This window comes from Liolophura sinensis, chromosome 7 (assembly GCF_032854445.1).
Source record: "Liolophura sinensis isolate JHLJ2023 chromosome 7, CUHK_Ljap_v2, whole genome shotgun sequence".
Classification (NCBI taxonomy): domain Eukaryota; kingdom Metazoa; phylum Mollusca; class Polyplacophora; order Chitonida; family Chitonidae; genus Liolophura; species Liolophura sinensis.
Genome location: NC_088301.1, coordinates 13,857,060 through 13,885,037, shown reverse-complemented (window position 1 = coordinate 13,885,037; position 27,978 = coordinate 13,857,060). Strand labels below are relative to the sequence as shown.

At 37.1% G+C, this 27,978-nt stretch overlaps 2 protein-coding genes across 2 annotated transcripts; one reads left to right on the top strand and one right to left on the bottom strand.

Moving 5' to 3' along the window:
• Positions 1-29: 29 nt before the first annotated feature.
• On the bottom strand, positions 30-20,942 carry LOC135470662 (phosphatidylinositol-glycan-specific phospholipase D-like). The gene is made up of 24 exons (XM_064749697.1): positions 20,837-20,942; positions 20,235-20,296; positions 19,766-19,844; positions 19,349-19,446; positions 18,818-18,928; positions 17,803-17,851; positions 17,396-17,456; positions 17,152-17,254; positions 16,824-16,836; positions 15,289-15,466; positions 14,180-14,375; positions 13,663-13,775; positions 13,011-13,123; positions 11,216-11,280; positions 10,093-10,209; positions 9,482-9,553; positions 8,384-8,540; positions 7,748-7,800; positions 7,168-7,250; positions 6,411-6,607; positions 5,259-5,437; positions 4,207-4,437; positions 1,652-1,735; positions 30-645 (listed from the first exon to the last, which is right to left on the bottom strand). Exons 1-24 carry the CDS (start codon positions 20,934-20,936, stop codon positions 496-498), a joined length of 2,664 nt encoding a protein of 887 aa, XP_064605767.1. The 5' UTR covers positions 20,937-20,942; the 3' UTR covers positions 30-495.
• A 252-nt stretch (positions 20,943-21,194) lies between these two features.
• On the top strand, positions 21,195-27,018 carry LOC135471708 (transcription elongation factor A N-terminal and central domain-containing protein 2-like). The gene is made up of 5 exons (XM_064751028.1): positions 21,195-21,331; positions 22,714-22,891; positions 24,142-24,283; positions 24,965-25,158; positions 26,587-27,018. The coding sequence occupies exons 2-5, from the start codon at positions 22,790-22,792 to the stop codon at positions 26,776-26,778; spliced, it is 630 nt and encodes a 209-aa protein (XP_064607098.1). The 5' UTR covers positions 21,195-21,331; positions 22,714-22,789; the 3' UTR covers positions 26,779-27,018.
• The last annotated feature ends 960 nt before the right edge of the window (positions 27,019-27,978 follow it).

Below are 27,978 nucleotides of genomic sequence, written 5' to 3'. Positions count from 1 at the left end.
GGAACTATTATCCTAGCACCATTATTAGTACAAACTTTCATGTTCAGATTACCCTAGTTTTTCAAACTTTTCAATTGCCACTGCAAACCAAAATGAACATTTTCAAACATTTTATGGGTTGTAGAGAAATAATTTCCACAGTTTTGTGAAGCTTGCATCATTAATAACACAAATTAACTGTACTTAGTGACATTTTCATAATAACTGTACACATTTTGCACACTTTTTCCATTAACTTATAAGACTGGTCAATCTTATCACAGTCAATGTGACATTTTATAGGGGGTTTCCCCACTATAAAAGCCTGGCTTTCTACCACCATAATGCTGGCCGCCATTGTATAATTGAAATATTCTTGAATACAGCGTAAAACACCAATCAGATAAATAAATAAACATTTCATAGGGACAAAAGTTTTCAAAAGACCAAAAATCACAAAACAAGCATGGACATTTGATTAAAATGACACAAACAGGTGGAAAGATTTTCTCAACGTTATCCACAGCTCCTGTATTGGCCCTGCTTCATGAATCTCTTCCTTGAAGTTTTGCCTTCAGAATGTTTGTTTACAGAATAAACCCCGACAGCTCCTTGTAAGCGAACTGATTTCCAAGAACTATGGGCTGCGCTGATCACCAAAGAGCTCTGAAAGTGGAATGAAAAGCTTGTCTTCAGATTCAGTCCCTCACAACAAGAATGTGGTCTGCAGTTACCTAGCAAAAGCCACACCAAATTGCAATTCTCTTTATTTCTTAAAACATTTAAACATGGGAAATATCAAGTATCAGTAGATCTAAAAGTTTGCATGATTTTCACACTTTAATCACTATTACACTACAGTAATCAATTACATCACTTTCTGTCTACTATCACGTGAACAATCAATCCTCGTTCTTGAGCTAAAGTCAGGTAAACTTTTCAAGGGTACCATGAATGTGTGTAAACTTGCTGGATGTGACGTGAAGTACCACAACTAATTTCGTAGAATTTTGTCTCACATTATCTGCAATACCTTGAGAAGTTGCAGCAGAGTTTCAAATACACAAACACCTCTCAGCAGTTCAAAACAACGCGTAGCTGAGTGCTGATTGGTTTTATTGCTTTCCACATGCGAACCTATTTACACTGACGAACGGGAACTCAACTGAACACAGGTTGTGTTGCAGAGAGCCAGAGTTCTCTGTCTTGTCTATGCATTCCAAATGTTTTGACTGTTACGGTACACAACTAGACACACCTTCACTGTAATTAAAATTTCTTGTTAAGTTTTCATGACTGATGCTATCTACAGGACACAGTGTGTCCTGTAGACAAAAGAAGCCATTGTTTAGGAGGGAAGTTTTGTGACATTGATCCCTGTTTGCTGGATGCCAGTTAACATGAAAGCGAATGGATTTAAGTAGCTATTGAGATATAGGAAGTGTGTGTGGTCGCTGTGAGTTCAAGTCTAGGTCATGCTTGCTTCCTCTTCGGCCATAAGTGTGAAGTTCTGTCAGCAACTTGTGGATGGTTGTGGGTTTTCCCCAGGCTCTGCCCGGTTTCCTCCCACAGTAATGCTGCCCACTGTCGTTTAAGTGAAATATTCTTGAGTACGGCGTAAAACACCAATCAAAAAAAAAAATAAATAAATACGAAGTGTGAAATGGATTACCTTCTGCCTGAATGATGCCACAGTCAAACTTCTCCCAAACCTAGCCTTTTCCTCCTGGTTATTGTAAGACAGCACCACATCAGCCTTGAAAATCAACAAGAGGCTGGCTACAGTAATGTAAGACACATGGCTGGGTACAGTAATGTAAGGCAAGAGGCTGGGTACAGTAATGTAAGACGCGAGGCTGGGTACAGTAATGTAAGACAAGAGGCTGGGTACAGTAATGTAAGACGAGGCTAGGTACAGTAATGTAAGACAAGAGGCTGGGTACAGTAATGTAAGACACGAGGCTGGGTACAGTAATGTAAGACAAGAGGCTAGGTACAGTAATGTAAGACAAGAGGCTAGGCACAGTAATGTAAGACAAGAGGCTAGGCTGGGTACAGTAATGTAAGGCAAGAGGCTGGGTACTGTAATGTAAGACAAGGGGCTGGGTACAGTAATGTAAGACAAGAGGCTGGGTACAGTGATGTAAGACAAGAGGCTAGGTACAGTGATGTAAGACAAGAGGCTAGGTACAGTAATGTAAGACAAGAGGCTGGGTACAGTAATGTAAGACAAGGGGCTGGGTACAGTAATGTAAGACAAGAGGCTGGGTACAGTAATGTAAGACAAGAGGCTTGGTACAGTAATGTAAGACAAGAGGCTGGGTACAGTAATGTAAGACAAGGGGCTGGGTACAGTAATGTAAGACAAGAGGCTGGGTACAGTAATGTAAGACAAGAGGCTGGGTACTGTAATGTAAGACAAGGGGCTGGGTACATTAATGTAAGACAAGAGGCTGGGTACAGTAATGTAAGACAAGAGGCTGGGTACAGTAATGTAAGACAGGAGGCTGGGTACAGTAATGCTGGGTACAGTAATGTAAGACAAGGGGCTGGGTACAGTAATGTAAGACAAGAGGCTGGGTACAGTAATGTAAGACAAGAGGCTGGGTACAGTAATGTAAGACAAGGGGCTGGGTGCAGTAATGTAAGGCAAAGGGCTGGGTACAGTTATGTAAGACAAGAGGCTGGGTACAGTAATGTAAGACAAGAGGCTTGGTACAGTAATGTAAGACGCGAGGCTGGGTACAGTAATGTAAGACAAGAGGCTGGGTACAGTAATGTAAGACAAGAGGCTGGGTACAGTAATGTAAGACAAGAGGCTGGGTACTGTAATGTAAGACAAGGGGCTGGGTACATTAATGTAAGACAAGAGGCTGAGTACAGTAATGTAAGACAAGAGGCTGGGTACAGTAATGTAAGACAGGAGGCTGGGTACAGTAATGCTGGGTACAGTAATGTAAGACAAGGGGCTGGGTACAGTAATGTAAGACAAGAGGCTGGGTACAGTAATGTAAGACAAGAGGCTGGGTACAGTAATGTAAGACAAGGGGCTGGGTGCAGTAATGTAAGGCAAAGGGCTGGGTACAGTTATGTAAGACAAGAGGCTGGGTACAGCAATGTAAGACGCGAGGCTGGGTACAGTAATGTAAAGCAAAGGGGCTGGGTACAGTAATGTAAGACAAGAGGCTGGGTACAGTAATGTAAGACAAGAGGCTGGTTACAGTAATGTAAGATAAGGGGCTGGATACAGTAATGAAAGACAAGAGGCTGGGTACAGTAATGTAAGACAAGGGGCTGGGTACAGTAATGTAAGACAAGAGGCTGGGTACAGTAATGTAAGACAAGAGGCTGGGTACAGTAATGTAAGACAAGGGGCTGGGTACAGTAATGTAAGGCAAAGGGCTGAGTACTAGGTACCTCACATATGATCCCCAAGTACACTAGGATTTCGCCCCAAAAAGCAGATTTTAAGAACCAAATAAGCCACATTTGCATTCCAGGATGCATGTGTCTACACTCGGCACAAAAGAGCAGCTGTAGTCAAGTTAGTATCCAGTTGTGGACAGTGGACAGTTTTTACTACATATTATTGCAAATTCGGACATGATTTCCAATGAAATTTTGGGTACAATGAAACAGATATTTAATAATGTAAGTATTCCACCGCTAGGTTAAAGCATAGGCTGATGAGTGAGAATTAGCCCCCAGCTCCTATGTACTGCGAGATTTTGCGACATTTCTGTTAAAAAAAAATGTCGGCCGCCTCAAAATGCGAATGTGACTTATTAATGTTATTAAAAATGATTTTTAGTGCTGAAAGTCCTATGTTTCGAGTAGGATATCATTCTAACTTCCAAAAAAACACCTCTCTAAAATCAGAGTTCTCGGAATCATGCAAAATGTTCAACTTACTCCATGGTGAAATTTGACGTCATTTACAATAGGCCTATTACTACAAATCAATTTACACTGGATATTTCTCTCAGCATTTTTTTTCTTGAAGAACGAACATCAGTTGAATACCCAAAATTGTTTTGACCACGAATGACCAAGAGAACAATTGAAGCAGCAGAATGTTGAAAGTTCCCCCGACTTTACTCACATCTTGGGTGACATTGTGATTGGAAAGCAAGGATTTTATCCACAAGGCCAGGATTCACTCCCTCAAATCAATTCAAAACCATCACCACCGTTAAACATTATCCACAGTTATGGCAAAGGCCTTACTTTTTCCTCAGGGCAGGGTTCAATATCACCATGGCAACCATATGTAGCATTGCCTCGTGGGAAATGGTCCCCTCCATTAAAGATGAACACTCTGCCTTCCTCAGCTGCAAACACAATACAAATTTCAAAGAGAATTATAAGCATAAGTAAATAATTCATGATACAAATAACGGAAGACGATTGGTTACATATAGTTGAGCCTTTTTTAACTTTCCGTCGTGTGCTGCAAAACTGCATCACAGAATTTCTGTGTATGTATAAGTTATTATTTTCACATGTACATATACAGCAATAGTCATGTTTATCCATTTTTATTTAAGTGCCATTTAACTTCTTACCTCTAGCACCAATAAGATCAGAAATGTCACTGGAGTACAAAGGGCAGGCAACTACCAGATCTTCAAATCCTGAACTGCTCAAATCTGAGAACTGGATGAAAATAGGAGTTAAGGTTTAGTGAAGGGTTGATGTTCTTCAGTGGAGTGCTATTTCTGTGTTGGAAATGTGCACTCAGTTTGCTAGCAAACTGACAAGAAGGATATGATACAGGATAACAACAACAACAACAAAGAAATAAAGCTTAATTTTTTTAATGTAGAAATAAACCAATCTCATTGCACCTTCATGGATAATACAGGCCAATGGGGGCCTTCGTAAGGCGAGCTAAATGGGCTAGTACACAAGCACTGCAGTGTTATAGCAGAAGGCTGTGTGCTTTGCCCTTGTGTGTAGTGTACTATATGTATTGTTTTACATATTACGGCTACTGTACACCAGAAATTAAAAAAAAAAAAAAAAAAATCCATATTCGCTGATCAGTTCAAATGTTCTCTATTTACCAGGAATATCTCATATGATTCTAAAGTTTGTAAAGTTATACTGTGACCTGCTTCATAAAATCTATTACCTTTATAATTGATTTTGAACACGGTAACACACACAGAAGAATGGCTGATTTGGGGAGAGGTAATTACTTGGGATATTCTGAAATAATAGTAATTGAAAATTTGATTGGATTAGAGCTGATAGCTTTTGTCCTTTTTTTCTCTTACTTCAATGGCAGCTCCAAATCTTCCAAATCTTCTGTTTCCTGAGAATGTTGCGATGGGACTGGATATCTTTTGTTCCTGTAGTTGGTTTTGCTGCTTGCAAAGATCTGTTAAGTTATAGAGGTATATCTGTCCTGCCTGTTGCCAAACCTGTTTGACCTTAAACATTGCTCCATCAACACCTGAAATATGGAAAATCAAGTTACATAACACAGGCTATTAGACCACCCAACAATGTCTATTTTTTCTTTTATTTCATTGGTGTTTTACGCCGTGCTCAAAATATTTCATTTATATAACGGCAGCCAGCAATGTGGTGGGAGGAAACTGGGCAGAGCAGGGGGTCGAAACCAATGCCCATGTGTAAGTTGCCTCGTACGTATATATATATATATATATATATATATATATATATATAGGAAAATGAATATGTACAGCTGAATTTGCTAATATTAAAGTCTGAATTAATGCCATGTATAGCATGAGTCAAAACCTCAAGATCTACTGGGTTGAGTCACACCTAAGACTTTAAAAGAGGAAGCTGTAACTTCCTGGCTTGTTGTTCAGCATGAAGGGGATAGTGTAACAACTGGTTGACCCATATCAGTGTAATGGCTTGGGCGGGGCGCCTTACTTGCCTTCGGTAAGGCATCTCAGTGAAGCAGCACTAGATAAAAGAGCAGTGGAAATCCGTCCTGCAACAAGTAGGCACATCACATGCACACTAAGGATTACTTCGTCATCATATGACTGAAAAATTGTTGAGTACGATGTTTAACCCCAAGCACTCACTCACTCACTCACTCAAGATCTGACCCTCAGAGCACAATGAATCACAATACCATCAGGCTTTGTGCAGTTGATCAAAACACACAGGACGGTTCTATCTTGAACTTTTTAGTTAAGCAGTTCCCAATTTACAGCCTTGACATGCAAAAACTGAAATATCACAAATAGGAGCATGACTCTGTAAATCAATGGGCTTCTGTTCTAATGGTAGAAGAGAAAAAAGAGCTAAGAAATTTGATAACTCTATTAAAGTTAAGCAGTTCTGTAGATACATGTATAGCGTTAATGTCAAATGTCATACCATATTACGGCCTGTGGTTAACAATGAGTGTATCCAAAATTACAATATCCAAATCCTAAACTTACTGGATGTTGTAGAAGAAACAGCTAACACATCTGTCTGATTGTCATATGGTCGTCCAATTGCAAGACTTGTACCAAACTGCCCAAACTCATCACGGCCAATCAAAGTTTGTTTTAGGACAGGTCCTTTAGAGCTCGCTTTTAAAATATGAATTCTCCCCACACTCTGCTTATCCTTTTGTGAGTAAGAACAGTTACTTCTGAAAAAAAAAAGACAAACAATGAAATGAATACCTAAGAAATGACTAGCTGTTCTTGGGATGCTAGACTACTGCATTATTATAATGATCAAGTATCTATTATAGTATATATACTAGTATTAGGCCTTAGTGCTCCACAATTTAGACAAATGTTCTAGCTACTACTACTGTAAATCACCTAAAATTTCGCCCAGGAATAATTTGCACATTTTGCCTGTATGATTCTCAGAGTTCTATTCGTCTTAAAAAGGTGTTTGGAAGTACCTTTGGAAAATGTCGTTTTAGAAAACAAAAGTAATATTTTTTTTCATTTGTCTGCCTCTGAAAATTCACTTTTGGGGTAAAATGTTGGGTCATTTACTACACATGTAGCTCGTTTGTCCTCAATGATAACTTCAGCAGTAAAGGAATTTGAAAGGCTACAGATAAAAACTATTCTTACCTTCATAGATAAATTTACAGAGGGTAACTAAATAACCTGACACATTTATGCTTATATGGTTCTACTAGTCATAAACAGAATGTGGATTTGGAAATTTACATGAACATAGGATACTTACTCTGCACATATTCTAAACACAGACTGGCCAATCACAATCCATGAGTTTTTAACCACTAAACTGCTTCCGAACCATCCGTAGTCCTGCAACAAAACACAACCTTCTTAGTCATCACTAAGAGATGCTAACTGACAATGAATACATGATAACTTTTCCACCGAACAGTTAAACTACTTAAAATTTGTGAGAGGCAGCAAATACTCTACGAGTATTTAATATTTCCTTACATGAAAACAATATACCTCACATTCTGTTATCAACCAGATGAAAGATGAGACTATGGTTTGTTTGTTTACTCTGGACGTAGAATTGCTCTCAACATTATTTCACCTACATAATGAAATGCTCTCCTAGTTTTCTCAAAACAAAGATCACTTTTCATAACTTTTCTCAAAAAATCTTGTCACCTTATTTTGCCAAAACCTAGATAATGTCTTTTACGAAAAAACATGATTTTTGAAGTCTTGTGAAGGTGGCAGCTGCCTCACTGGTATGTCAGACTTATGACACTAAAGATGGTGATTTGCCCACCATCTACAAATTCAACTCTCTAGAAGTCGAGGGTATCCTTGAAACTGACCTGATCCCCTGCCATAACCCAGTCCAGTTGTTCAGTTGTCAGTCTTACCATATCTATAGAGCAAACAAGATTGGTATTGAAAAACATTTATGTATTAGAAAGTATCAAATGATATCTGTCAACTCTGTCACCGACTCTGTCACCGACTGAGGATTCCACACAACCTAAGTGAAGGATCGGCAATCGGCAGAACTGTTATGACCTTTATTTCTTGTTTTCTAACCAAAAAAATATTCCCGATTTTGCTTGAAAGACTAAAAACAAACCAACCAAATGCTATTCTAACGATTTTCATTTTCAGATTTAGGCCACATCAAGTTTAGTTTGAGTTTTACTGGCAAGCTGACACTAAAAAAAAATTTTAAAATAGAATAAAACTGAAAATCCACCTTTATATTTTGTTGAGATTTTTACCAATACAGTGCTTTTCAAGGCTTTCTGATCATGTAAATATATTGGTATGAAAACAATCCGATTTCCTCCCACCATAATGCTGGCTGTCGTAGTATAAGTGAAATATTCTTGAACATGGCGCGAAACACCAATCAAATAAATAAATAAATAAATATTACAACAAAGGTAATTTTTTTCAGACTTGAAGGTTTTGCTTGATATGAGTGGTCAACTATGAATCACCTGGCACAGTGTAGGTCTGGCTAGAGAACAGGCCCCCGACTACACCTCTCTGTTCTCCTCCACCTAGGGCGTACGGTGACCCAATCAACAAGTCAGGGTGGCCGTCATTATTCAGGTCCCCAGTTGTCATCGTCAAGCCCCAGTTACAAAATTGAGCCTAGCAGAAAAAAAAAATCCCAGAAAACCTCGCTTTTCATTTACTTCATTTAAAATGCCAGAATTTAGATGGAACTGCATCATCTTCCCAGGTATCTGACAAACCCCCTGATTGTTCAAGTCCAGCACATGCTGGCTTCCTCTCCTGCCATAAGTGGGAAGGTCTGTAAGCAACCTGCGGATGGTCGTGGGCTTCCCCTCGGCCCTGCCCGGTTTCCACCCACCATAATACTGGCCGCCGTCGTATATCTTTGCATCAGAATTTGGTATTTTCAGCTAACAAGTGTGTTTATATTTTTAATATATTCATAAATATTGTCATACTTCAGATTAAATGCATATGTTGCGATATAAATAACAAATTTACATTGAAACAAATTTATTACAGAGGCATCACATCCTTAGTCAGAACACTATTATGCAACAGCTGTTAATACCATAAGGTGGTCCCAAATAACCACCATGCAAAAATATTTTCAAGTAACCTTTTCTCCTGAACAAAAAAATATTAAAGACCATATTTGCAAATAAGTTTTCATGCTCTTTCATCTGATTTTGTCATCATTTTTATGTTTTCTTCTTCTTTAAATTTATACGTTCAAACGGTAGTTCTCTAACCCTTTCGCATGTTTGCAAGGTGTTTATTCAAGCATATTCTGTAGGCATTATTCTGTATGAACTGATAAAATTATACTTTTTGTGAAGCCCTGAAATTGGCCAATCCAACTTATGCAGTCTTGCATCCAAAATCAAATTAAAAATGGCACCTAAACAGGCATAAATTGCAGTGAAAGTTGCTGTTTTATTTGCCAAAAAGGTTGAGGAATTAGGGTAGTTTCTGCTGGCAAAATAAAGCAAATATGGATAGAAACTTGATATAACCAGATGAAAACAGGAGCTTACCACACGATAAGTCCTCCCAAATGATTATGGTTTACATACCTGACAGGAGATTGTCATGTTTGGCTGAGCCATTCTGCCTGCAGCGTTTCCAAAATACACATACACCATTCCCTATTAAGTAGAATACAAGATTACATTCAAAATACCGATAATAAGCACATAACATCTTAGGTGTTTTAAGAATTTATTATCATGGTTCCAGCCAAGTAATTAGGTGTTAACATAATACTACGACTGAAATAGCCCTTGAAGTTCAAGAAAGTAAACAACATGTTAGTGATTTATTTATTTATTTGATTGGTGTTTTACTTCGTACTCAAGAATTTTTCACTTGTATGATGGCGGCCAGCATTATGGTGGGTGGAAGCCGGGCACAGCCCAGGGGAACACACGACCATCTGCAGGTTGCTGGCAGACCTTCACACGTACAAGAAGCAAGACAGGTATTAAGCTGAACTGAATACTTACTGAACAGTGAACAGTTGTGGCCACTGCACTATCCTCGATCTAAGATCACAAATAAATTTTTCTTGACCTATTATGCGTTGTGAGTCCAGCATTTCTCTTAGATTTGCAAAAGGATGTGTTTATTAAAACTCAAACAATTTGCAGTGTGACAACAACTTGTGATAAAGGTACTAGTATTTTACCCTGTAGTCCAGATAGCTACCATCTTGAGACAGCGACGGGGCACCTACAGCTACGTCTGCTACCCCATCACGGTTGATGTCCACCACAGCTACTGAAGAACCAAACTTTGACCGGCCCTGCAGGGAAAGATAGCCCATACATGTATATAAGACAAACTGAACACTGATACTTGTAATAAGGGATGTTTCGAGATCAAACTTTTTTGTCGCTAAAGGTAATACTGCATAATGAGACTTGAAAAACATGTTAGGCAACTTCCATTGACTGAATGAAGTTACCAATCGCCTGTCTCACCGCATTCAAGGTGCAGAAATGATTTCTTCTCATTTTCTCAAATGTTCAGCTTCTCCATCGACCATTTATGCCAGCTTTGCCGTTTAGGTGTATGGCAAGGAAAATTTGCAAAATTATGTGGCAGGCACCACTAGATAGAACAAAATGTGCTCTTTTCAGCCTATAGTGTCATGTTTTTAAGTTTTCTTCTCCTTTAAGACCTTAAAAGAGGAAGTGGTAGCTTCCTTACTTGGCATTCCGCATTAAGGGGATAGTGCAACGACATGTTGAATGGTATCAGTATAATGGCTCAGGTGGGGCGGCTTACTTGTCAGTTGTCTCAGTAAAGCAGCACTAGATAAACGAGCGGTGGAAATCCGTCCTGCAACAAGGAGGCACATTACATGCACATATGAAGCACTCCTTTGACATAATATGGATGAAAAATTTGTTAAGTTCGATGTCAAACTCCAAGCACTCACTCACTCTTTAAAAGCTGCACATTTTGAGAAACATGCTTTGTTAAAAGTACCTAGTATTCCTTTATACACGAGTCTGTAAAATTAACACTTCTTTAAATAAACAGCCCATTACATACGAATCATGTACGAGTCAGGTATGAATCAGGTACAAAATTAGCCTTATTGATATAACTGTAAAAATAACATATATCCACGAAATATTTGCCAAAGTCTATTTGCCAGAAAAAAAGTGTTTTTCTTCTTCTTCTTCTGTGTATCTCTTAGTTGTATTATCTGTTTTGACCTGTGAAATGAGAGCTCACACTGATGTAACATTTGAAATTAATAGTGTTTTCCATACATTTATTCTGAAAGCAGCTCAGAGTACCTTATATGGTCCATCTATAACTGTCATCTTCTCTGTCATATTTGTGGGCAATCCATCCGTGCTACCTAGTGATGAAAATCATGGTAAAATGAGCTTATGTTACACCTATTCAAATATTTCACAACCTATGCCCCTATACATCAGGTTGATGTATTTACAAATGAAATTAAGTATATTTTGCTCCCATGTGAAAATTATCGCATATTGGTAGAACTAACAAAAAAAAAAAAAAAGAAAGAAAGGCATCACAACTTGATTATTCGCATATAGCTACAACAGCTGAGTTTAATGGTTTTTTTTATTTTGCTTTGCTTTGCTTTCTTTACCTACCATAGAGAATATAGACCCGTCCTTGTTGTATGCTGCCAGTAGTGGCCCAGACAGGAGACCCAGAACACATCACTGGGTTACATAACACTTTTGCTTTGCTTTCTTTACCTACCATAGAGAATGTAGACCTGTCCCTGCTGTATGCTGCCAGTGGTGGCCCAGACAGGAGAGCTCAGGACACATCACTGTGTTACACAACACTTTTGCTTTGCTTTCTTTACCTACCATAGGGAATGTATACCCGTCCCTGCTGTATGCTGCCAGTGGTGGCCCAGCCAGCAGAGCCCAGGACACATCACTGTGTTACACAACACTTTTGCTTTGCTTTCTTTACCTACCATAGAGAATATAGACCTGTCCTTGTTGTATACTGCCAATGGTGGCCCAGACAGGAGAGCCCAGGACACATTACTGTTTTACACAACACTTTTGCTTTGCTTTCTTTGCCTACCACAGAGAATGTAGACCCGTCCTTGTTGTATACTGCCAGTGGTGGCCCAGACAGGAGAGCTCAGGACACATCACTGTTTTACATAACACTTTTGTTTTGCTTTCTTTACCTACCATAGAGAATGTAGACTCGTCCTTGTTGTATACTGCCAGTGGTGGCCCAGACAGGAGAGCTCAGGACACATCACTGTGTTACATAACACTTTTGCTTTGCTTTCTTTACCTACCATAGAGAATGTAGACCTGTCCTTGTTGTATACTGCCAATGGTGGCCCAGACCTTAGAGCCCAGGACACATCACTGTGTTACATAACATTTTTGCTTTGCTTTCTTTACCTACCACAGAGAATGTAGACCCGTCCTTGTTGTATACTGCCAATGGTGGCCCAGACAGGAGAGCTCAGGACACATCACTGTGTTACACAACACTTTTGCTTTGCTTTCTTTACCTACTATAGGGAATGTATACCCGTCCCTGCTGTATGCTGCCAGTGGTGGCCCAGCCAGCAGAGCCCAGGACACATCACTGTGTTACACAACACTTTTGCTTTGCTTTCTTTACCTACCATAGAGAATGTAGACCCGTCCTTGCTGTATACTGCCAGTGGTGGCCCAGACAGGAGAGCTCAGGACACATCACTGTTTTACATAACACTTTTGCTTTGCTTTCTTTACCTACCATAGAGAATGTATACCCGACCTTGTTGTATACTGCCAGTGGTGGCCCAGACAGGAGAGCCCAGGACACATCACTGTGTAACATAACACTTTTGCTTTGCTTTCTTTACCTACCATAGAGAATGTAGACCCATCCTTGTATACTGCCAATGGTGGCCCAGACAGCAGAGCCCAGGACACATCACTGTGTTACATAACACTTTTGCTTTGCTTTCTTTACCTACCATAGAGAATATAGACCCGTCCTTGCTGTATACTGCCAGTGGTGGCCCAGACAGGAGAGCTCAGGACACATCACTGTTTTACGTAACACTTTTGCTTTGCTTTCTTTACCTACCATAGAGAATGTAGACCCGTCCCTGCTGTATACTGCCAGTGGTGGCCCAGCCAGGAGAGCCCAGGATCACATCATCATAACCATCCTTATTTACATCCCCCGAGGCCATTGACCTTAAAGTTGTAATTAAAAAAAACACAGCTCTGAACATTTCTATATTTTAATAGGGAGTACGTATTTTTATGGAGTTAGCATGATTAAAGTATATGTACTCAAGAATATTTCATTCATACAATGGCGGCCATCAATTTGGTGAGAGGAAACCAGGCAGAGCCTGGGGGAAACTGACGACCATTGAACTCACAGCGACTGCATTGGTGAGATGCTCCTGGATCATTACGCTGCGCTAGCATGCTCACCAACTGAACCACGGACGCCCTGTCATTCATTTTATATCAATCTTGCTATTTAAAAATTTACTGACTTTGAGTCAGATCTCCCTATTCCTAACAGTATCACTGCAGTCTGTAATACCAACTTTACAATTCAAATACACAACCGTATTTATTTCAGAAATAAATACTCTAAATAAAAACTGATACATATAAAGCTTCAAATTACAGTTTTCAATGTTTTTTCGGATAATGATTACGTTTGTTTTGTGCTTTTTATGCCTTAATAAAAAAAATAAATAAATAAAATAAAATCTTACCATCCCAACTTGGAGTATTCAGTGGAGAACCAGTAAAGTGGATCCAGATTTGTTGACTTAGCACTCCAAGTATTCTTCCCGACACGTTCTGTTCTCTGTTCATCATGCAATTTCTGTTCACAGGAGAAAATAACACCAAACCAAGAAATTCTTAACAAAATGACACAACAATATGTCAGTCAAATACAACATTTACACATTGTAAATTTTTCCAATAATGGGGCAAAAGGTAAGAAAGAACTCACACCATTTATATACAAATGTTCAGATATACATATACCACACTGAAATGTGGTTTATTTATTTATGAAATAAATAAATTTCATTTACTGTATGACTATACCATGTGAGAAATTCTAATGGTCAAATATTGCAATTTCACTGTTTCTCATAGGATTTTCTCACATCTAAACTGTAACATATTTTTACACCTAGTTCAACAACTGCGTGAGTCTCACAAAATCAACCATGTATGTCCATATAGACAGTGACGAAAAAAAAAATATCAACGTTTCACCTTATAACTGGACAGGTATTTTTTAGACGGACTCAGGTGTACACCTCGTTTAGTCTTTGTGATGTTGATACTGCTGTGATCCAAACCTGCCAGGTAAGGCAGTCTGTAGTAGCCATTTCTGGGCCTTCCTCCCTTGTCATCTGTCCATGTGGCGTCACAGTTGATGTAGAGAGGGTTGTAAGGAGTCCGACACGCACTGGGAAAAGTAACGTACACCACAATTTTTCACTTGGATTAATGTAGTATGTATGTATGCTTGTGTATTAAATTCGTTAAACCCCTCCCCTCCAACCCCAACCCCCGTCACTAAAGTATCATGCCAAAGATGCCAGCAGACATGACACATCACCTAGTCACATTATACTGACACTGGGCCAACCAGTTGTTGTTTCCTTGCTTTTAACCCCTCAGTGCTAAGCGCCAAGCGTACTAGTCTTTGGTGTGACCCGACCTGATCACCTGATCCTGGGATCTCCCGGCTTTAACCACTAGGCCACCGAAGCAGTTGAATTATGACAGTCAATTTATAGGTGGAGGTAACTTGTGTGCCTGGGTCATATTTTATTATTTCTGGTCAAAATTTGAAAATACATGTATAATTTAGGAGTTTATCTATGACTTTGAAAAATTAAAATACTGACAATCTCATACATGTTATCTTAGACAAATAGTTTGAAATATCAACTTCCAGCATTAAAAAGTAACCACTATGATGAGGATTTTAGATTTGACTCAGTCCAGAAATGGCTTTGAGGAATTGGTCTCAGGAGTAAACCACTGCCCTTTGGCGCATACTCCACAAACTGCCGACTTAGCTAGATTTGAGCCTGTGAATACACTGGTAATGGACCAATCCAATCTAGTTAAATATGCCAGCAAGGCACAATACTAAGTTTTGTAAGGTACATGGATATGAAGTCTTTACAGGGTGAATTTATTGGAATCTCAGCTCAAAGCAATTTATATTTATATTTAATATCAATGGATAAAAGTAAAGGATCGGTTTTACATAAATTTGTTTATTAACTAGACTGAGGTTATATATACCCTGTACTTCGGTCACCTTTGTGCTCCAGAGCCACATTAGGATGTCCAGTGTGAAACTTTACCTGGTGCCAAACTCTAACATGAAGGCGGTATCCTGCCAGATGTCCTGTGTCTGAGCAGCCATGTCATCCAACCCTCCCAGAAAGTAATCCTCTAACTTGTCCACAAGATATGGGCTTTTACTCGCGTAATCAGGGAACAGCTGGAAATATACAACAACTACAATTAAAAACCGAAAAACTGTGAATTTTTTTTCCTCAGTATTCAGACATCAATTATTTTTACTTTTGTTTTCCTGACCATTACAAAGGCATTTGTATTGCATGTACTAGTTAGTAAGCACAAGTGCATCTTTAGGTATCATGCATGTCTCACACAGGTGATATATCAGTTCATTCATGTTCTCCAGAGCATGTGCCAAGCATGAGTTCAATCATCTTGTTTGGCATGTAAATATTTTAGCAAGTTAAATGTCTGTGGTGGTAAACATGGTAAAGCAAGCAAATAAGAAACTTTCACTGTTTTTTTATACACCCATTAATTTTCTTTCAAGCACTCCCAAGGCTTTAAAACTTATTAAACCATCACCAGAAACAATCTTGTGCTCAAGAAAACATTTTGTTTGAAGTGTTTCAATTTATAAAAAATGTCAAAGAATGAAATTATAAATATATTTCATCTAACACAAACAATTTTCTGTTTCGGGCTGTCAACACATTAATGTTTACCTCAGCCACAGCCAAATCTTCCCCAAGTCTGAAAGATATAAACATGTGGCTTTAGTTGGCTTTATTTAAAAATAGTACCACTCAAAATGAATACTCAACCCTAAGCTAATATAGACTATGCAGATGAGTGGAAATCCAAGTTAAAACTCTTTTTATAGCCAAAGGCAAAAAGTTCTACTGTACTATGTGACCTGTCAGAGATGTTTGGTACCATAATTGCTTTTGATTACATATACTTTAAGAATGTCGTGTGGAAAAAGTTATTTAGAACAGATGAATGATGGACAAAATTTAGGAGCTTAACATTTGTTTAAAAAGTTCATGCAGGAAAGGGCTGTCATTTTTCACTCTCAAGCACAGCAAGAGAGCTGGCTGGTAAAATAATGTTAACAAAAGTTTCACAGAATAAAGAAGAAGATTAAAAAAGATACTTTTGCACATCAAGGTCACCTAAAAACTAAATAAACTTCTACCTCTTATGTATTAAAGGCTGTTAAGGATAAAACTTCATTCCCGCTGGTCACTGTATTAATTGTATGAACAACAAAAACTGTTGGTCTATGTGCTATATAAGACAAATGAAACTGATTCAAATGTCATTTTGTGGGAGATTTTCAACTGACCTATAAAACGTAGTCAAATGGAAAAAGAATGCTGCAAAATTCAAGTGGAAAAACACCACTCCTGGCCTTTATTTACAGCACTAATGAGTTACAGTATAAAAATAAATATCATCTAACTTCACTCCACATTTTCTGCTCTCACATATATTAGGATTCCGGTAAATTTCACCTCCAAAGAAAGCATTTCAGCCAAATAAATGTCGTAGAATAGTAATTTTACAGCTAAATCTTACATTATTTTCTTACCTTCCAGGCATACCTTTACAGATACACAGAATGAAAGTGTGCAACTTGGTCATGAGCAAAATTTTAGATCATTTATCTGTCATGATGAGCCACAATGCTTTCAGAATACATGTTTAACATACATGTACCCAGATAGTCGATAGAAATCAGCAATCGGGCTTTGCCCAATTTCTTCCTAACATAATGCTGGCCGCCATGCTGGCGTAGGTGAAATATCTTGAGGTACAGTGTAAAACACCAATGAACTAAATAAATATAAAGTAATCAGCAAAATCATAATGATACAAGTGTCTCTCTACATGTGATATATATCATCAGCTTACCTTACAATGTAGAGAAGAGTGGTACAATCCACAATCACATTCACAGGTAAAAGATTCTGCCCGTAGAACTCCTGATAAATGCTTTCCAGGTCAGCTGTCGGGATGTACCTTGGAAAATACAAATGTCTGTATAAATAAAAACATACCATACTGTAACAGCTAAAATGGAAAATACCTCTAAATACATGTACCCTATGCCGTTTGATTTCTTTCACGACTGCGAAAGCTTAGCGTCAAATGCACACTTACCATTCTTGGATTTCCCCGATGTATGGCAGTGTCAGCTCATACTGAGTTAATATGTCTCCTCCTAAACAGACAGTTAAAATCACAATAAAACAGCTTAATCACACAGAATACATGTACGTCATGATATCGAGATATAGAATTGCAAAAAGGGTCGATAAAATATACTTATGTTTCTACTTCATAAATAAATTTGATAAGTAGTAATTTGAAAATTTCTGCAAATTATTCCACTTTTAGCAGAGCTAGCCCACTTCAGGACCTCTTAAGAGGATTGCAGATATTCCATAAGATGAAATACAATATCTATTCTTGCTTATTTGAATAATTTCTTTTTGTACTACATACTAGAAGTACAAAGCTGCAGGAAAACACCACTCAGATTTAAAAAGTACATGCACATGTATTACCAAAGTCTCCTATTGGGTGGGCTGTGCTGAAAGATCCGTGGAAATTGAGCTGTAGATGAAAAGGAAAGAAAAGAAAAGACAATGAAAAACAATTTAAAAAAAAAAATCAACTTTGATTTAATGTAGTACGTAGGAGTAATGGTGCCAGTGAAAATGAAAAAAAATGTGCCATTAAAATATCATGGAGATGAGCAAGGAACAACAGGATATCCAAATGGCATACACCAAGACAAAAGTAAAAGGCTTTTACACAAGCGTCTCTGTAGTTATGTAGTTATCCATTAGACTAAAAACTAATCTATTAAAACGGGATAGCATAATCCATTAAATAAGAAAAATCTGTGAAAATGAAAGTAATCCATTAAAATGCAATAGTAATCCATCATATCCATAGAGCAAATCGTTATAAAGGATTGCCAATCCGTTAAAACAGATTGCCAATCTCTTAAAACGATTTGCTGATTCGTTATACCGATTTAGTAATTCGTTAAAATGCAATAGTAATCTATCATATCCATAGAGCAAATCGTTATAAAGGATTGCCAATCCATTATAACAGATTACCAATCTCTTAAATCGATTTGCTGATTCGTTATACCGATTTAGTAATTCGTTAAAATGCAATAGTAATCCATCATATCCATAGAGCAAATCGTTATAAAGGATTGCCAATCTCTTAAAACGATCTGCTGATTCGTTATGCCGTTTTACTAATTCGTTAAAATGGAATAGTAATCCGTTTTAATGAATTAGCTGGATACATTTTTTTAATTTACAGTGGCTCCAATAGGCTTCCATAATGTAGGAATAGCATAAACACTTTCTTGGTCTGTTCCCGAAATTTTTTTTAAATAGTTTTATTTCTTACTAAGATGATTAAAAAGAAAAAAACAATGGATCCGAACAAGCAACAGAGTTTGTCAAGGGCTAAAAAAAATTTATCTGAAGGATCTGTGATGTAGAAATGTACGACTGATTGAATATACATACATCTGACTGCATAACACGGCATTACCTTTCCCATTGTGTCCAGAAAACCCTGGTTAATTCCCAAACTATGCCAGGGAACATCGGCTACCTGGTGAGATACGAACCCGAACAGAAAGACAACTAGCTTTTCTGTCGCCTATAAGAGAAGGGAAAAAAGTAAACACTTCAATGTATGTTTGTTGGTGTATGGTGTATTTAATAAATAATATTAAACTTATACAATGGCAGTCAGTTTTATGGGTATGACTGTTACAAAATGTCAGTAGGATTCATTGTTTGCTAAATGAAATTTGCTAAACCAGATTTTGATATTCCAACTATAATGTAGAACATCAAAGAGGAAAGTTTAAAAACTAATGATGCAAACATAAAAAATTATTCATGTGCTCTTTACATCATGGGGAAGACGTACATGTATGCAAAATTGCCTTAAGAAAATCATGCCGACAGACACACAGATGGACAGACACAGTGGTTAGTGATTTCATCACACTGCCCCCCCCACCCCCATCTCTCCATAACTTTGCTATGGGCATGGGGATTATAATTAACATACCTCATCCCATGGTTGTGGATAATGGCGCCGGATGTAGTTAATGGTTGCATTCATAAATGGAGTCCAATGTGTGTCTTCTGAGATACTGTGGTACTTGCCTACATAATCACAAATAAACATCAAGAAAACACTATGTCATAAATATTATATAGGTTCCATTTAAAAACAAATGTAAATAATTAAGAATACATGATTACAGTAACAGCAAAAGACTAGGTTGAAGGAAATATTGCAGCATATTAAAGGCACCAAACATATAAAAGAGAAAGAGATTGAAACTATTGATCAAGTTGATGTGATCAAGGTCAAGGTCTATATAAAATCCTCGAATGGTAGAGTTTACAAATAATAATTCTCTTCATGTTTCTTAAATTGAGAGTGCTGTTAAAAGTCTGAAGAATTAGGAAATACTTGTACCCTTAAAACATGCATTGGAATAATAGGCATCTGGATATGTATTTCCGGCCTGGAAAGCATCTTGGTGCTTTTTCATGAGCTGAAAATTATTAATATGAAGAAAAGTTTATTTCCTGTGACAAAATCATATTTTACAAAACAGAGCAATTATTGTGGTATAAACACTTAAATAAACACAGAAGGCCTTAAAATGACATTTTTGATGTAACAGCTTGTTTTTCTTACAATAAATTAACCAAATTTCACACAAAACTTTTAAGTGGCCCTATATAAGGCATGCAAGGTGGATGAATCATTCAGAATCAAGCAAAATGTATGAACTCAAAAATACTAAACTTAATGTGAAATACAGTAATTCTTTAAAATTAACTAAAAAAAAACAAACAAACACACACACACACACACACACAGGCTCAGGCTAACTGAATCATAATATAAATATGTAAGAGTAAATTTGGCGTACATGTACCTGTTCAAAGTTTGTGTGAATCTTGGGACTACCTGTATGGAAGGTCTGTAAAGCTCTATGACCTGAAACAACAGAAGAATATTAAACCTTTTGCAGTAAACAATCTAAAATTTCACCCCAAAAATTCATTTACAGAAGGAAATAAATGTCATAAAATATTACTTTTGAAGCTGAACCTTACACTTTTCAACGTGGATATCCTCCTGCCTTCCAACCAAAGCTCAAAACATCTTTGTAAGATCAATAGAGCTATCAGGATTAGGAAAAATGTGCGACATAGTCTTGAGAGCAATTTTAGGTCATTCACCATTTACCCATTTTGTAATGGGAAAATAATATAATAGTTATCTGTTATATTAATCCCAGATAATATCAAGCGTTATTTAAAATACGTGCGTGTTTATAACAACTTAATGACTCTATTAATGTCCTTTTCTGTCAGCTGTTGTCTCAATTTAACTTTCATATCACATTCGGAACCCTTGAGCATTTTAACAAGCATGTATAAAAATGAAAAGTTAATTATTTTCACTCAATTTAAATTTGAAACATCACGCCTTCAAACTCGATGATCTGAATAAACAGTGATATGGACAGAATACCTATTTCAATGTGTGTTGTCACACCACAAGACTTTGTGCTGTGTATTATAAAAAGTAGAAGTTGTGTTAATATCGATACAAATCTTGACAGGCCCGCCATTTTGACAGTTTCCATGTCACATGATAAAACGTCATAAGGAGGCTCTACATGGTGAATCTTTTAAGTCGTAAATCGTTCACCCAAAAAAACATATCAATGCATACTAAAGTTTCCATGGAGATGACTGCAAATTTTACAGAAAAGAAGACGGAAAGAAATTTACTCTTTAATTTTTAAATACCGCTATCTCAAAATTTAACAAACTAGAACACGAGACAGGGTAGATAACTCTAGACTGTTTACAAACTGCTACATAGAAAACAGGGAAACAGAAACAGAAAACCGGGAAGATGAATACTGAATCTGCCTTATCTGTCGTTGGCTGAGAAGGTGTCGACGTGATGGGAATTATGTCCTGTTGTGGAAAGTTGGCATAATACAATGTCTTGTGTTTGGTAATCATTCATAATCCAAACAAAGTCATTCATTTTTTCTCAACTCATGATGATGTTGTTGTTGTTGCTGTTAATGTTATAACAGTACCACACATTGGTTCAGTCAGTTTGCCCCATGGAGGTAGAGGTTTCTCAGACTGATAGTTCAGTGAAATTAACGCCGATATCTGTTCTCGACGGCCTCAGCACTTTGTCTGGGACACAGAGAATTCTGAAATATTGAAAATGAACATAACCACGAAGTTTGTGCATTGCCTCTGCAAGTTTGAGGCAGTTCACGTGGTCTTACTTTCATATAATTTAACTTTTTGTGCATTAAGGTGATGTAAAATTAAAATGTTTTTCTCTGTTTCCTTTTTTTATTATTATTACTTTTCTTTTATCATGATCACTTTTTCGTTCTATTCTAGTTTTTGAGTCACCTATTCTATCACCTTTTCACTAATATTCGGCATACAACACCAATCAAATATAAAATCACCTTTTCACTAGTTCGCTTACTCTGCTTTTTGTACAATCTGTGGACAAGATGGGAAATTGATAATGATTATGTTTACGGCCAGTGGATCTGACCAATTGCTGTAATAGGAACCTCATTTTGAATGTAAAAGAATTATAGCCTATATTTTCTGGTTCCGAGCCCAGAAGAGCCCTGTTGAGCAGAATTATGGATTTGTAAATCCATGCTGTGGTTAAATGATAAAGTTTCTTCAGTTATTTTTTGTTCATTACTTCTACTTCTGGTTTTATTGTTACTGTCATTTTAAGGTTTTTCAACAAACAACCCTCTGTTACACACTCATTGATGTAGCAAATGCTTTGGTTATGATGGAGAAAACTTGCTTATGAATCTAGGTGCTGCCAGCTGTAAAGCCTAGTTCTAGAACATGCTCTTATTTTTTTAGTTTCTCTTTCCCACATTGTCAGTCCATCTAGTGAACAAAATACCAGTGTCTGTATTTTCACTTTTCAACACAAAAATGTAATTTTCAACTTTAAGCACTACTTACATTTGGTGATAACAATGTTCGTATCCACATGTACATCTTTTGACTTTGTTATGGAATTCTTGTACTATGTTATAATGCATATATTTACTTGTATAATATATTATTAGTAGCATTTAATAAAATCACCGGGGCCTCCATGGCTAAGTGGTTAGCGTACCTGCATGGCGCAGTGACATGGTAGCCTCTCACCAATGTGGTGGCTGTGAGTTCGAGTTCTCTCCCCTCGTTTGTGGGATGGTCTTGGGTCTCCCAAGGGTTCTCTCTGGTTTCCTCCCACCTTAATCCTTTGTGTAACTAAAATATTCTTGAGTACGACGTTAAACACCAATCAAATAAATAAATATAATCACGAATCTCATTTTCTTTCATCAGGGAATGACTTGAGTCCCAAAGGTATGGATATAGAATATGTGGGTTTGCAGATTCGCCTGATCTTGTGAATGCTGAAATGGATAAGTTTGTGACACGAAAACCAGGCCATTCCTTCTCCAGAGGAAAACCCAAACCTCCAGAGAAAAAGAAAACTCAGGCAACAATCGAGCAACTTGGTGTGAGTAAGATACATTTGATTCTGTAGGGTTGCATTTATATGCAGATATTTTTGTATATTTGAGATCACGCACGTCTGGACACTTGGCTCTCAGAGGCATCGACAATCTGGATGTTTGAGGTGAAAAATATTATAGCATGAGCACCTAGAAGGTTGAAGGAAACAAAGAACACAGAGGATATTCTGAACACTATGGCTGATAATAACCAAAAATCACAATATTTCAGACAACAGAACAGTCTACACAGCATATATATCATGAATGTTAATAAATCCTGGTTTTGGACTTATGAAGCCGTGAAGCAGAGTTTTGTATTAACTCCTGTGTTATTTAAACAAGGTTTTTACGGCAATGTCTGGGAGAGCAAAAGCATATTGGCGCAAGTATACCACAAATGGTTGACTATTTTGCCATTCTTGAGTATGCTCTTAAATTTTTTAGTTTCTCCTTTCCCACATTGTCAGTCCATCTAATGAACAAAATACCAGTGTCTGTATTTTCACCTTTCAAAACAAAAATGTAATTTTTAGCTTTCAGCACTACTTATATCCTTAGAAAAAAAAGAATTATAGTACATGTATGTTGATACCTGTTTCATTATTTACAATAAGTAGGGTATATTTTACTCTATGTATTGATATAGACAGCTAGGTAAGTAAAATATTTTACTTTATGGTAAATGACTAAGTTGTACAACAGCATAGATACTCTGGAAAAAATGAGAAGTTGCATATTTGATGTGTCAGTATTTTGATTTTTATTTGTTATCTTCAGCACTTAAAACATGTGACTTATCAGTTTTTTTTTGTAGTATCATTGCTTTTGCACTATGCTCTAAGCTTATTAGTGGATTAACAATTTTTTTTTATGTTGTACATTTTGCCTGATTTTGAGAGTTCTGTTGATCATGGAAAGGTTGTTTTGAGGTTGTTGTGGAAGATAGTGTGAAAATGTAAGTTTCAGTTAATAAGTAATATTTTATGACGTATATTTGCTTCTCAAAATGTACTTTTGGGGTGAAATTCTAGATCTTTTGCTGTACTACCAAGTAAAAAATTCTGGTCTCGTAGCTTTGTGAAATTGTCTGATCTATGCTCATGATTTTATTTAAGATTTTATACAGTTAAAAAAAAATGAATGAAATTTGAGAAAACAAAAAATGTTCCGGATTTGTACTTGACTTCTGTTTGAACTGCCCACAGTTCAGTTATTGAATCAGTGTAGACATTCTGCCGTCCAATTTTATCAGGGAGTTGTTGTTGTGGAGGACATTATGCGTCACAAGGCAAGACTTCAGTCAGAGAATCAGTCCTCTACCATCCTGCTAGAATCTCTTCAAGAACTTGGAAAGAAGATACCCTGCAAGAAAGTCCTGATTTCCTCCAAAATTGGTAAGGACATTCAGCAAGCTTCACTTTTAATAACATTCTGCTTACATTTTATGATAGTCATTTGTAAACAGTTGCAATACACATTTTCCACACTGTTGCTTTGAACTAAGCCTTACAAAATTTAGACACTCACATGGTGTACTCAGTACTAGCAAACTAGACTTTGTCAGGAAAACAAAAGTCAGCTATATTCTGACTTTTCCTTGTGAGTGGAATAGGTCTTAGGTTCTTTTTTGGGAAACCTTGAATATATATATATGTGTGTGTGTGTGTATATATATATATATATATATATATATATATACAATAATAATTATGTCTTTATTTATCAGTCAATCAGTAACTCAGTCATTTTACAATGAAATTGTTCTTCAACAAGGCCTTTACAGAGAAAACAATATATAGGAAATGTGTAATTCAGAGTCCTATCAAAAAATACATCAATGTGTATAAACAAAGCATCATGTATTTCGAAAGGTGAACTTATATTGATACATACAAAAAGCAAGAACAACAAAACATCTGAGTACTGTCCCTACAACTGTCTCAACCAGCAGGAGGAACAGTAGTGGGAGTCGGCCCATTACCGACCCCTTCCTGTCTGCTGGCTGGGACCCCTTATACACATCAATCTTTGGAAAATGAATGAGTTAAAATTTGTTTTTAATTTAATATTGAAAGGCCACATTGTGAACAAACTCCGAAAGCATGAGGACCCAGAAGTAAATAAGGCTGCCAAACAGGTGTATACGAAGTGGAGAACCTACTACAAGGACCTCAAGGATCGCCCTCAGATTGAGGTCAAGTACGACCGTACTGGTGAAGAAATGAGGACATCAGGGCGAAAGTTCTTGGCTAAGGAGTTAGGACTGGAGGTAATGAAAAGACAATGACAAAAATTATGATGGTGTTATTTGAACATTTTGTGAGGTTAAAGGGGTACAGAATCAATGTTGATTGGCTACTGTAATTCTTCAACCATTTCACATGGTTGTGATGTGTTTATTCAAGGCATTATTCTGTCTTGACTGATAAAATTATACTGTTTGTGAAGCACTGAAGCTGAGCAATCCAACCAATGCAGTTTTGTCTCCGAAATCGAATTAAAAATGCGCGTAAATAGTACTGAAAGTTGCACTTTCATATGCAAAAAGGTTGAGAAATTAGAGTAACAGGATTACCTGGTTTAAAGCATCAAACCTTGGTGAATGTTAAATAAACGTGCTACACACAAAATTCAGCTTAGTCGAGGTACAGCCGTGATTTTCCTCCACTGTATCTATCACAAGAGCCAATCAGCTATAACCATGTATACCTTTAAAAGGATGAACAATTCTCAGACAGTGTTGACTGTCTAAAATAACTAAATAAATAAGCAAGTAAATGAACTTGAAGCAAATTTGTGAGGTTTCTGTTGTATTTTTATCTCACCAGCTTATGGTAAATAATCTAAATTTTCGCTCCAAGAAGTGCATTTTTAGAGGTAGACAAATGGGATATTACTTTTGGTCATCTTTTCCAGTAGGGTATCATCCTAAAGTTTTAAATGGGGGGGCCTCTTTGGCTGAGGTGGTAATTGTGCCAGCGTGGTTCAGTGACCCATATTAAATGTGTTTGCTGTGAGTTCAAGTCCAGCTCATGCTGGCTTTCTCTCTTCCTGGCCGTAAGTGGGAAGGTCTGTCAGCAATCTCCAGATGGTCATCTCCATGCTCCAGGGGATACTTCTTTAGGATGCTGTTTACACACGAATCAGTCAAATGGAATCATTGAGTGAAAAGTTTTAGAAAATGGTTTAGGACATCCATTATTGAAGTCCTCCAGCACAGAAAGCTGTCTCATATCTTACTACTCTTGGTAAATCCTTTTTAATAGGGGGGTTAATAATGAATTTGCCAAGAAAAGAAAAAAAAAGAAAAAAAAATTTTCAATAAGCAATACTTTGTAAAACTTCTATATTTGCCTTAAAAATTCACAAGGAAAAGTGTAATTTTAAAGGATGATAATGGTCATAAAGTATTATTAGTGTTCAAACTTAAATTTTTCCATTAGGATGTCATCCAGTCTTTCAAACATTAAAACATCTTCTAAGATCTATACAACTTTATCAGAACCAGGAAAAAGGAGTAATTTAGTCGGGATGAAATTTTAGGTCATTGCCTTATTTTCTCTCCGATATTTGGGTGGTTAAGAATTTAGGAATCTTTACACAGTAGAATATAGCTTGTTTGATGTCTTGTTGTGCAAAAGAAGAAAACCTTGAAAAGCTTGAACTTTAAAAAATCAAAACTTTGATGTTTTATCAGGAAGGAGCCAATCTTGTGGAAATGATAGAACGGGAGGTGGTGCATGCATGTAACCGAAGACTGGACAAGAGTTACCGACGGACGATGAGGACGCTGGTGTTCACTCTCAAACATAAACACGACGTCAAGAAAGATATTCTTAGCGGGAAGCTATCTGTGGAGGAATTTGTGAAAGGAAACAAGAAATGCTGATATTTCCACAAAATAATTTATACACATCTCCTTCATTACAAAACTGCTGTTGGCAGACAAATCTTCTTACCTTGATGTAAGTGAATTGCATGATGGCCATTGGCCTTTAACATATATCTGTCTGGTAGTAGAGGAACATTTATTTATTTGATTGATCCTTCAAATTGATTGAGAGTAATTTGCTTCTGATAGCCTGTGATATATTTAAAGCACTCCACCGATACATAGGAACCTCTCACCAATGCAGTTCAAGTTCAGCTCATGCTGGCTACCCCTCCGTACGTGGCTGCCAGCAACCTGTGTCTAGTTGTAGGTTTCCCCCGAGCTCTTCCCTGTTTCTTTCCTCCATACTCGCCTCCATCATGTAAGTGAAATATTCTTAAGTACGGTGAAAAAAACCATTCACATAAAGCTCCTAAATTTTGTGGAACTTTACAGAGAGTAAGCAGATTTGATTTGAAAGTATGTGCAGACATTCAGAAACAACTAAGATAAAAATTTGAAGACTTATTTTGTGATTGTTTTTGTTGTGAGAGGGCAGTGTGGTTCGTAAATTCATTTTGTTGAGTCTTTCTCTCAAGATTATTATTATTATTGTTTAGTGTTGGTGTATTTACCTTGGTTGTGGAATCGTATGAATGCTTTGTTGCACACTTATGCGACATCACCTGAAGGACAGAAGTGATAATTTGATCTCATTGTGCACTGTGTACCAGAGAGTAGGATTTTGAACTGATTGAGAATTTGAGAATTGCTCACAAAGCGTATAATGTTATCAGTCTACACAGAGTGAATGCCTCAGAATATGCTTGAATGAACATCTTGCAAACATGCAGAAAGGTGGAAGATTTACAGTACTAAGGCTTGAGATCCTGTTTGGAGGAAATATCAAACTTTAATGCCATGCAGGGTGAATGAAGTGTTAGCTGAGTGTGTGTACTTGTTATTAAAGTTAGTATCTCAGGGTCTTTTCATATCACACCAGAAATCTTGTAACATAAGTCTTTTATTGAAATTTATTGAGTCATCATTGGCACAATTGGCTGAAGTAATGGTTCTGGTATAGCGATTAAATAAACTATAGTGTGTGTGTACAGTGAAGGTTTTGTGGAATTTCATGTAGAGTACATATGAACATGTTTAAAATTTTAATTATAAATAGCTGTTATCAGCATGTTTTTAAGTCAAAGTCCTGTAATA